The sequence below is a fragment of the Lutra lutra genome, chromosome 4 (assembly GCF_902655055.1).
Source record: "Lutra lutra chromosome 4, mLutLut1.2, whole genome shotgun sequence".
In the NCBI taxonomy this organism is placed as follows: domain Eukaryota; kingdom Metazoa; phylum Chordata; class Mammalia; order Carnivora; family Mustelidae; genus Lutra; species Lutra lutra.
In genome coordinates this window covers 9,169,939-9,182,182 of record NC_062281.1, presented here as the reverse complement: position 1 = coordinate 9,182,182, position 12,244 = coordinate 9,169,939, and the positions used below count along the sequence as shown (strand labels likewise).

General features: G+C 47.0%; 1 protein-coding gene across 1 annotated transcript in view; it reads left to right on the top strand.

The window, feature by feature from the left end:
* TG (thyroglobulin) overlaps positions 1-12,244 on the top strand; it is a 237,827-nt gene that overhangs the window by 67,011 nt on the left and 158,572 nt on the right. The window contains exons 27-28 of the mRNA XM_047727291.1: positions 2,802-2,966; positions 11,877-11,942. Of these exons, the coding sequence (XP_047583247.1) occupies positions 2,802-2,966; positions 11,877-11,942 (231 nt within the window). The remainder of the gene's footprint in view (positions 1-2,801; positions 2,967-11,876; positions 11,943-12,244) is intronic.

The window sequence follows — 12,244 nt, the reverse complement described above, 5'->3', positions numbered from 1 at the left end:
CCATGACATTTCTGGCTCGCACCTCGCTTGCTTTTCCCTCCAAGTGGCACCTGTGACCCGTGAATTATGTGGAGCTGAATGACCACCTCACCACGCCGCAGGTTAAGCCCTCTTGGAGATGCACATAAAACACCAAGCAGATGTTTTCCCCATGCTCGTCCGATGGGCAGATCTGGAGCTTTGAATCATAAAGCTTTGGCCAGATCTGTCGACGACTGGGAACAGACTCCGCTCCGTCCTTTTACTGTCATCTGGAAAGTCATTTAACCTTCTGGTAGATTCCCCCTTCCCCTCTCTGCTTCTGCCTCCTCCAACCTTCAGCTCCTAAACGGCTTTGCTTCCACGGATTATTAAGGACAATTCACGAGACTTCCGTACCTACATTTCAGTGGGGTTCTGAGGGACTCGTGTGTCCCCGCGCTTCCCAGGAGTGTAACGGAAGCCGGCAGGACGGATCCGAATTGTTTTGAATCTCTAGCTGGCACTCGTCTCTCAGACACACGGAGTTCTCATTGACACTTTAGCACCAAAGAACAAAGCTACGTGGATTTCTCTTCCAAGGTCTGAGAGCAGAAGGAAAAAATACGCCCACCTCTTGTTTAATTCCATGACTCTGTTTCCAGGCTTGGGAGAGGGCAGCCACGGGGCTCAGACTTCCTCTGGGCTCTCAGTGGGCTCTTAGGCACCCCTGCTACCTGGGGTGCTGAGAGGCTCAGTCTGGGGGCCCCCCCTGAGACCCTCGCTGCCTTCTGGCCATTCCTCCAGTTCTCAGCTGGGAAAACCCTTCTCCTCTTCTGTGCCTCTCTGTTTCCTCATCTATGAAACGAAGTGGTCTGACCAGGTCAGGGAGTCTAGAATCCGAGTGTGCAGCAGAATCATCTGTGATGCTGTTGACAAATCCTGATTCCTGAATGTCACCACCACCCACCCCTACAACCTACTAAGTTGGAAACTCCGGTTGCTGCTGAGGAACGAGCATCGTCAGAGCTCTCCCCGTGTTGTTGTTAGAACCAGTCGGAGCCCCGACTGGTCCTAAGAGAACCAGCAGTCAGAGGACCTGTGAGGGGATTGTTTACACAAAGATGCTACTGTTGGTTTCTTATCCCCTGTGGGTTAAAGGTGGTCAATGGAGGCAGAAGGACAAAATATCAGATTCATAAACTAGACATCTGAGTCGTTTACTTCGGGGAAATTCTGGTGAGAGATGAGGTTGAAACTCTATCTGGATCTGGGCCTAAATTAGGATAAGGGAGGGAATGGGGTTATGAGGTGGCAGATTTCCTATTTTTGTCGGGAGAATCTGAATGACCACACTAGCTATAATGGGATTATTTATTGAAATGACATAGAGATTATTTAATGTCTAGATCTCAGTAAATTTGGGCAATTAACTTATATGAGACTCGGTTTCCTCACCAGTAAAACAGAAATAATAATGTCAGTGAGAATTAAGGGGATTAACATTTAAAGTGTTTACCAGCATAGTGACTGCAAAGCACAGACATCTGAAATCTTTCGAAGTGTTCAAATCTTTGAGTGACCTGCCTTATCTCACTAAGGCTGATGTTGCATGCACTTAGTACGGGGTAAATCTCCCTGGTACTAAATAAAGTCGTAACTTCAGGGAAACATTTTAAAAATTAGGATATGTATTCAAAATTAGCATAGATAGGAGTGTCTGGTTGGCTCAGTCGGTTAAGCGACCAACTCCTGGTTTTGGCTCAGGTCATGATCTCAGGGTCATGAGATCGAACCCCACAACAGGCCCTGTGCTGAGTGAGAGTCTGCTGGAGATTCTCTCCCTCCCCCTCAGCCCCTCCTCCCTGAGTATGCACCCTCTCTCTATCTAAAGTAAATAAATCTTTTTTTTTTTAAGATTTTATTTATTTATTTGACAGAGAGAGAGATCACAAGTAGACAGAGAGGCAGGCAGAGAGAGAGGAAGGGAAGCAGGCTCCCTGCCGAGCAGAGAGCCCGACGCGGGACTCGATACCAGGACCCTGAGATCATGACCTGAGCCAAAGGCAGCGGCTTAACCCACTGAGCCACCCAGGCGCCCAATAAATCTTTTTTTTTAAAAAATCAGGCTTTACAAAAAATTGATCTAATAAAAAATTAAACAGAATAGTCTAGTGCCTCCCCTGGTTATAGAATTCTCTCTGCACGTCCCAGGCATGGAGGGCAGAGGGCCTCTGCTTGAATGCACCCAGAGACAAGGAACTCAATTCCTCATAGGGAAGCTTGTGTCATTGGTACAGAGCTCCTGGTTTTTCATAGTTCCTTATTTAGAATCTGAGTACTCCTTTCTGAGTCCCTTCAAAGTTGCCATGTTTTGCGTGTGTGTGTGTGTGTGTGTGTTGGAGAGAGAGAGGTTGACAGAAGGAAGAGAGACTGAAGCTTCTATTTATTTGCTTAAAGTCTCAAAAAGATCACTTGATGGGGTAGAGGGCAGAGAATGAAGACAGAGGTCTCTAGCACTAAGACTCCCAGTGGTATTGAAGACGTCACTGCTGCTGATCCGTGAAGAAGGGCTCTACTGGAGGGGGAAGGGTTCAGCAGGACAGGGATGGGGGTGGGCCTCCCTCTGGGAATTTGCTACCATGACAAGTACAGGACTATCAGAGAAGAGGAACCCGACTGAAAACTAGCCTCCTGAGCTCCAATGTCGGTCTGTGTGTCCTCCCTAGGCATTGTTACCTGTCCCCATCCTCCAAGCCTCTCTGGGCATAGACATGAGTCCCTAAAAGGGCCCTCCTTGTTCTTCATCACATCAACCTCTCCTCTCCCTCCTGACTCTGCAGGTCCCATCATCTGTGGGTTGCTGAGCTCCCCTGATGTCCTACTTTGCAATGTGAAGGACTGGAGGGACCCCGCTGAAGCCCAGGCTAATGCCACGTGTCCTGGTGTGACATATGACCAGGGGGGGCGCCAGGGGACGTTGCATCTGGGAGGCCTGGAGTTCCAGAGTAAGTTTCTGCCTTCTGCCTCACTTCTTTCAAAATGTATGCTTTGGTGCTCGCTTCGGCAGCACATATACTAAAATGTATGCTTTGCATTTCACCAGCAAGTTCTGCCATTCCTCTCCGAGGAGCCCTCTTTGTACCCTGAGAAAATAATATTTCTGAAAAGAAATTGCACAAAGACACCGCTTAAAACCTGAACAGAGCATCTCAGTAGCTCTCCCAAGGCTGTAGGTTGGCTGGAGGGAGGCTGGCGCAGCTGGGCAGCCACACTGTTACAGATGGTACAGCTGCATTGCCCCTAATTACAGGAGTATAAGAGGCTGTGTGCCCTGCCACCCGCACTCCGTTGACAGAAATAGCTATTCAGCTTGCTCAGCCCTCCTCTTTCTTTCAGAAGCTCTTCCAACATTTTCCACAAACTTATAAGCATAAGATCTAGACGTTACCCCCAAATCACCTGCCCACCCCATTATTTTACAGGGATGGGCATTAGCACCTGAGATCCCACGGTGGCCAGTCGGATCACCTCTCTGCCTCCCCCAGCCCTGTCCCCTCAGCTGGCGTCCATCAGAGAAGAACCCTAAGCTGAGGACTGACCACACCAGCAAACTCTATGGTCAGGGCCAGGGAGCTCGGCATCCCCAGAAGCTCATTAGAAATATGGATGCTCGGGTCCCACTCCAGACCCCCAGCGTAGCCCCAGGAATCTGTTCTAACCAGCTATCTGGAGAATGCCATGCCTGCTGAGTTTGGGAAGTTTGAGAAGCCCTGAGTAGGTGACCTGGAAGTTTCCTTCCAACCCGAAAAGTCAGAGTTTGTGGTGAGAACCGGGCCCAGAGGCTCACTGACTCCAGGTTCCTCTGTGAGGCTGGCCAAAGCCTGGCTCCATCTTGCCTCCTCTCTGTTTTTTTTGCCAGCACATGGTTCCAACCCACCCTCTGCGTTGGGAGGGGTGAAGTCAGTGCAGGTGTCAGCCAGATAAGGCAGGGAAGGGGACTGAAGGGGGGGGGGTGTCAAAGAGCCCTTGGAGGCTTCCTGTCTCTAGACGTTTGTCCTTCAAAAGTGAGCAGCCTCTATTTCCTGCCTTCAGGAGAAGTTTGCAAGACCTACTTCTCAGTGTAAGGCAGCTCTTGGGGTTCTAATGGCAGAGAGCTCAACATCTTCTCCTCCACGGGCCTCCCTGACTACCCTGCCGAGTTCAATGTTTCCCCCACCATAGAGCTGCTGTGTTCTGTGTTCTGTGAATGGCTCTGATAGGCTGTGCGTTGGGCAGTGTGGTGGGCAGGGCCCTGAAAGTGTGCCTCAGCCTGTCTACTGTTCGCACTTGCCAGCTGGGAGTGTGCCCGTGCTGTTGAATCCCAGTTTTGGACACCAGTTGTGTGACCTGGAGCAGGTCAGGAAATATCTTCAGGCCTCATTGCTTGTCTACAGAATGGGGTAGTGAGAGGACCCATCTCCCAGGGCTGTGCTGAGGTGGGAGGAGAGAGTGGCGATTATCTTAGATGTGTCTCCCCTCATGCTTGCCATGAGCCAGCCCTACTCTCAGGCTCTGGTCACTGCTCACTCATGCCCCAACACAGTGCTTGGAGGGAGGCACTGCTTTCCATTCTCCCCATTTTACAGCTGAAGAAACTGAGGCACACTGAAAAGTCTTATTAAGGACCCAGCGCTTCCAAGGAGAAGGACTGGGACCAGAAACCAGGCAATATGGCTCCAAAGTGGACATTCTTACCCGCTCCTCTCTATAGGCACTTACAGATAATAGGGTGTCACATAGTATTAATGTTAGATAATATTATCATCATCATTTTTTTAACTTTGTCATGGTCTTTGGTTGTTTTTATGAAGTGGACCCATGTCTAATTAATTTCTGGTTTCCCACCATCCAGCATGAAACCTGACATAGAGAATATACAATATCTGTGGAATGAATATTTACCAAAGCCTACATAAAAAAAAAATATATTGCCTAATTAAGTGGAATTCCATGAGACTTAACTTTTTGAGGGCGTTAATAAAGTCAAGTTGCTTATTTATGTAGTGGATAGCAAGCATATGGCAGCTATTATTCTGAGAGGTAGGCCAGGGTGAAAACAAGCGTTTGCAGAAAGACGTATGATATATTCATGGGCAATAAATCCAGAGTGAATTGCTTCACATGGAGCATGTGCTTGGTATGTGCCCAAAAATAAAGAATGTGTCCTTGTTTGGTCTCCCTGAGAAGGAGTGATTATCAGATGACTTTTGAGGTTTGGGGTTTTTTTTTCCGATGCCCTGTGTGTCTGTGTATATCTTGGGGTGTGGACAAAGCTTTAAGAAGGGTACTCTTTGGTGGGGATTTCAGGCACCTTGAATTTATATCCATGATGTTCCAAATTGGGGGTCACCTCATACACAAGCGGACCATGAGGTCCTCTCCAACTGAGAAAAATAGGGCACAAATGTTCTCTGCCACAGTAATAGGTTACTCTTCAAGTACAGTGAAAAGAAAAGAAAAGAAACATGGTTTAAATTCTTACTAAAATGGGAAAAGAAAAGAAACATGGTTTAAATTCTTACTAAAATGTGAATAGCTGATAGACCTCCTTTTCTGACAATACATGCTGATAGAGGGAAAGAGGAGTGAGGATTTCATGGATCCAGACAGTGGCAGGGGGCCACAGAATGGATCAAAAGCACATGGGAAGGATATAAGGACCACAACGATGAACTCTCTCTGTTACGGCCTCTGCCTTCCCATTTAGCCATTGGTCAGATGTTCTTTAAAACACAGACTTTGGAATCAGACCCCAGAATTCAAATCCCAGTGTGAATGCTTACTCCTTGTATGGCCTTTCTGGGCCTTGGCCTTCCCAGTTATAAAATGAAGATAATCAAGACTTTGGATTCTTGGGAGGTTGGAAGGATTGAAGGAGGAACGTGTGGTGAAGCATTGGGAGTGGTGCCTGGAGCAAAGGGGCCGCTCCATAGATAGTAGAGATTATGGGGCAACAGCCTGCCTCAAAAATCCTGGTGATGATTTCTGCTTTTCTCCTCCAGCTCTGCGGCCCTGCTCAAAACACTTCACCTCTCTGAGCCTCAGGGTCTGCATCTGTAAAATGGGTGCACCCTTCTTTACATATTAAAGAATGAAGGGCTAACATGCTCTATGGTCGGTAGTTTATTTTAAGGCATGGTTTCTGAACCCCAAGTCCTCGCTGCCCTGATGGCACACCTCACAGAGGCACCCTGTAGGACTTCCAGTCTGGACATCTGCTCTCATCGATCAGTTCACCAGCCCTCTGAGAGTCTGGTCCAACAGGTGGTCTGGTTAAATTAGCATTTATGTACAAAGTGTAAGTGAATCGATTGCCATTTGTAGGAATTGGTAACCCAACAGAATCCACTAAATTAAAACAGGAAGCACATCAGTATCCGTGTTGCATTTTACAAAGCACTTTCACCCCATCGACTCACTGATCCTCTTGATGCGTGAAGGAGGCCACTTCAGGAGAAGTGCAGGAGAGTGCAGTTCTGAGCTGTGACGGGTCAAACTTACAGAAACTGCCTTTGCATGAAGTGCCGTGGCTGGAACCTAAACCTCAGGCTTTGGGGAACAGGGCCATTGTGGAAGCTCTCCCCCGCCCCACCCCATGGTACCACGTGCTTGTATAATTTGTGTTGTCCCAGCAAATTAAGGAGCCCAGTAGTGGACATCCCTCTGGGGTTGCTCTGCTCCAGACAGTGGGTCATTAATGTCAGGAATCCACACGTTCTCCTTCTAGGATCTTCAAGGGCTGTGGGGAGAAGGGGACAAAAGGCCCCGGGAAAGCAGGAGGGTCAGGGGTGGGTGGCAGAGGTGACCTGTGTGGGCATGAACAGCCACAGAAGAGGGAGTTGTTGGGCTCACTTGTCTGTCACTCGTCCTGAGAGCTTGCTGAGTGTGGGTGCCAGGCCAAGAACTGGGGCACACACAGGGAGGAGTGGCCTCTGTGTTGGAAGGAGTGTGAAGGTTAGTTGGGGTGACAGGAAGGTTACTGACATGCAGTGGTGCTGTTTGTCCATCTCAGAGGACTGACAAAAGTCCAGAGAACTCAGAATTCCCTTTTAGTTCATTTTTCCTTGTTTGTTTACGCAACCAAGTATCAGTTCACGACAAACAAACCCACAAACAAATAACCCTGCAAATCCCCTGGGAGCCATTTTATCCCATAAGAAGGCCCAGTGCTTTTCCTGGTTGTGAGATTTCTCTTCCCTGTTGTCAGATTTCTGTTTAAACATTACTCTCAAGAGAAGAATCCACCCCGAGTCTGTGTCTCCCAAATTACCCGTGGGCATCTCTGGATGTTTTAACTGTTTGGGACTCGCTGGATCCATCTTCCCATTTCTAAGGGAAAAGGCTTAGAAAGCTCTGGAACTGCTTATGTCTTCTTTCTCACAATGTCTTGAAGTGCAAATGAATGAAAACTAGGCAGATTAAATGTCCCTTACTACCCACAGGGACTTGTCATTTGACAGGAAAAACAAGCCTTGGCAGAACACTCCTGGGTTTATTCTGAATCCCAAAGGCTTCATGCTTTGGGCAGTGCTGAGGCTCTGCTGATGGCTGGTGTCCTCTTCATAGGAGTCTGTTTTGTATCAGTGCTTACCACTGTCTCGGGGTCTTGGGAGGTAGGTGGAGAAACTTACAATGTCTCTGGGATGCTCACTATCTCCACACGCATTTGGAGAAGACGTTTGGTGTGCACATACAAATAGGATGATTCTATTATAGTTATTTACAATGGCGGTCATGTGCTTTGCACTAAACAGAGCCTGAGACAAGGATTCAGGAATGCAGTTAATTTAGGAAGGGCAAGGAATAGAAGGTAGACTCTGAAACCCGGGCTTTCTAGTTTGGGATGCTGCCCACTGCCAGGCTGTAGATTCAAACTAACTGCCCAGACACAGCACATGAACTCGGCAGAAGTGTCCTGAAGTAAATTAAGTGCTCACCAACCTCCAGGAATCAGGTTCCATGCCAAACCCCAAAACTTCTAAATGTGTATGTGTTTGTGTTGCCTTGATTATGGAGAGGTGATGAGTCAGAGCATGGAGGCCTGTTTGTGTCACAGGGATATTCTAACTCTGCTGTCATGGAAAGAATGGAACAAATGTCTGGATAGTCAAAACTGTTTTACCTTAAAATATTGCTTAGCAGGGAAGAGGTGGAATTATGTTTGCTTCTGTTCCATGCGCCTTCTCGCAACCAACAATATTGAGTCAGGGAAGTTTTGGGGAATGGAGGGAAGCATTGGACGTCTGCATTAGGAAAGCTAATTTAGTGGGCAGCCTTCCTGTGCTTAGGAAGATGATGCTCTGTGTTTGCTTGGTGGGCTCTGAATATCACTGATTACTCTGTTTTCCTCATTCATTCCTCCTTGCAGTCATTAATGTGCTGAACACCAGTTCTGCAGCAGGCATTATGCCAGATGTGTGCGATACAAAGAACACTAAGTCCCTGTTCCTGATGTCTGAAAGCTCTAGTACGTTCAGTGGACAGTTACAGTAAAGTGTAAAATTAAAGATAGAGATGCTTGTTGAGTGTTCTGCAAATCTAGAGGAAGGGCATATAACCCAGCTAGAGGGTTTGTGGGGGCCTTCTAGAAGGAGGTAGTATCAGCCCTGATTCTTAAAGAATGAGTAGAGGTTAACCAGGTGGAAGGGGGTGAGGGTTCTCGAGGGCAGTGATACAGAAGGCTGGAAGCATGCATTAGGTGGAACTAGAAAGACAGGCCCCTTGGGGATGGCATGTGGCTGCTTACACTGCCAAGAACCAGGTCGCAGGGAAGTGATTCTGAAACGTACGGTAGCTATAGCAAGACTGGAGGTAGGATTGCCTTTGGGGAAGGATACCTTGGAGCTATATGACTGGGGGGGGTAGTGGGAGAGAGTCAAGGGGACCAGTGAAAGTCCGTGATGAGGCCTGAGCCAAGAGGGAGGGTCCTGCTGTGGGGGAGGATTCGAGACCAGTTTGGGAAACAGCCTGGGTGGATGTGGAGTTTGATGCAGGGAAGGAGGATGGGTCTGAGAGTGTGACCAGGAAGGAGCAGGTACCCTTGACTGACTTGGAAAGTAGGAGGAGGTGAGTGTGGTTATAGAAATGGGGTGGGGGATGGGGAAGACAAGAGAGAGGGCGATGCCATGCCCTTCACCCTGTGGCCTCTGTGCCTGCCTGTGGAGACCTGGCAATCAGTTCAGTAGTCAAAATGCCAAGGGTGTTTTCACTTTGTGGTGATTTACATGCATCTACATGTCAGTCTGTAGATGTCAGCTGGCTTTCTGGATCTACCAAGTGCTCAGCTTTTTGTGTCCTGGATGTAACTGAATTCCACTGGTTTGAATGGTGTTGAAATGAGCCAAAACCAAGGATGGGGTTAAGACTCACCATATTTTCCTGGCTAGAATGCATGGGGCTCTACTGCCTTGATATGGACAAAAAGTGGGAAAGAAGTCCCATTCTCACCACAGTTCAGTGTATTCTGGCCCCAAAATACAGCGTGAGACCTGTACACCTATGTGGAGCACCTGTTCTTCTCTGGGTGATGGAGGGCTCCTATAATTGTCCTTGCCACTCCATAAAAAGCAGGACACATCTACTACACCACATCAAGATGTTCTGGGCAACGTGAGAGGTTCACCCACTCATCTAAGTCAGAAATGGGGACTGCTGAGTGGTAAAGAAATCCTTGAGGGATTAGTGCTCTTGAGAAGGAGCAATGATGGGGATGTGGACTAATATTACTGAGGGTCCATGATCTAAATGCTCAGGTGTATCCCATGGTAAATTACTTTGTAAAGGGCTCCTCAGTTTCAGTCTTAGATTTGAGAGCAATAATGCACTTAAGATTGATAAGAATAAGATAATAAGAATAAGAATAAGAATAATAAGGGCGCCTGGGTGGCTCAGTGGGTTAAGCCGCTGCCTTCGGCTCAGGTCATGATCTCAGGGTCCTGGGATCGAGTCCCGCATCGGGTTCTCTGCTCAGCGGAGATCCTGCTTCCCTCTCTCTCTCTTTGCCTGCCTCTCCATCTACTTGTGATCTCTCTCTGTCAAATAAATAAATAAAATCTTTAAAAAAAAAAGAATAAGAATAATAAGAATTAAGATGTTGTTGTTTCTCCTACTTTTATAGAATAAATAAGAATCCTAATACATGGATGAGCTACACTATTTGGAAAAATTTTACCTTATTTATGTATTTTATGTACATCTATGTTACCAAAAGGATAAATCTCTCTCTCTCTCTCTCTCTCTCTCTCTCTATATATATATATATATATATATATATATATATATATATACCTCCTCCCATCCTTTTGAAGAGTCAGTATATCATATAGATTTGGGTGTAAAAAGATTTAAGAAACAAATTCTCTAATTTCCCTTGGAGGCAGGTCCAAAGTCCCCTTGCCTGCCCTTTGTCATAAACAAATGTGATCAGGAAGGGTGGCTGAAGCACAGCAGATTGCTCCATGCTGGTGTTGGAAGAGTATACCGTGGGCTCCTCTGTTGTGTGTTGAATGTGTTTCAAAGTTTCAGAGATCCAAGTCTAGATCTCCCAGACATCATAGGTTTTAATTTCCCCAGATTTTTATAAGAGGCATCCACCCTCTGAAGAGGACGAGGAGAGAATTATGAGTAGGTCTTTTAAGGAAATGTGTGATCCCAATATCGGGCAGTGGGAGATGTTCTAGAATTGCTGCTTATTCCCATTTTAGAAGCAAAACCAAATGGAAGTGTAGCTCAATATTTTTGGCTCACCTCCCTGGAATAGAGCAGATCATTCTTGATGTGGAAGGGCTCATGACTTGAATGGCTGAGTTTTCCAATCATTCACTGTTTAATTAAACCTCTTTAAACCTCCTTAAATACCCCTCTAAACACAAGAGACTTCATAGGTGTTTGCTATTTTGGATGGACAGAATTCTAAAATATGTTATCCTCTCTTTAGCCTGGTGATTAAGAGCAGGGGGTGTGAAGCCAAGCAGGTGGGATTTGAATTCTGACATTGGCCTCTGGATTTTGATCTGCACCTGGAAATCAGGGACAAAAATGCCTACCTATGAGGTTTAAATGAGGCAATACCTGGAAGGTGCTCATCATAGTGTTGGGCAAATGGCGAAGAGTTAATAATAATTGACTATAATAATACATGGTTCTTAATGATACTAACATGATGTGATTAACTTCTTGAGGTCTCAGGTTGTGAACGATGTGTTTCCTGCCATGTGTGGAGGTTTTTTTGCCTCAAGAACCTCTTCTTTCTTCTGAACTCTCTTCCTGGGCTTTCACAGAGCAGGGGATAGACAGATCTTAGGTCTGAGCAGAGGCAAGAAAGGCAAACTTGACCATCAAGGAATGGTGTGGCAAAGCCATTCACAGCTAGATGATTCCAGAAGAATGTAGTTTTGCAGAAAGGAAACTGAATAACGTTAGTAATGAATCTAATAATGGAACCTCCCAATCATAGGGTGCTTCTCAAATGTTGAGGGCTCCAGAAGATGGTTCACAGGATTCCCACTCTCACTATTACTGTCCGCATTTGCCTACAATGCAAAAGTCTCAGAGAGCTTACATGACATGGACAGTTAAGACAGCACCCGAGTCTCTAGGGGCTTGGTTCTCTTTTGGCCAGTCCCCATTCCTTCAGTGACTCTCAGTTTCCCACCCTCTCCCCACGATAATCTCTTTGGTGCTGACCTGGGCCTGACCAGCTCTGGTCTTTTACCCGGTATCTGGAAGACTATTCCATGATGTGTTGTTTTGGGGGCATGCAACTTGGTAGGAAGGAGGGTCCTGTGTGGGAGAGAGGTGGGTCAGCGTGGCCGTGGTGGGTCCCCTGTGAGAACAGGCACTCTCAAGGTCATAGAAATAAATATCTCTCTTGGCAGTTCCGGCCTCCGTGGAAGGACCTCCAGACACCATTACCAGCTTCCAGCAGGTTTATCTCTGGAAAGGTGAGTGGTGGGGCAGAGAGGGTGAACAGGACACAGATTATACCAGATTGGCCTCACCTCTCGTTCATGGGGCACTCTGCTCCCCAGAGAGGAAACTGTAGAGATTTGTTTTCCAAATGAGTGCTCTTTGTGGCATAGAAGGACCTGACTCTCATCAGATAAGATACCAAACCCTAGAAGAAATGTGTAAAGGGTAGAAGCCCCAGCAAAGATGGGGGAAGGAAGCATGGCTTCCTGTGAGATCAAGTTCACTGACCCCGAGCTGCCCTTATTCCTGGAAAGGAGATTTGAGGCTTCTTAGG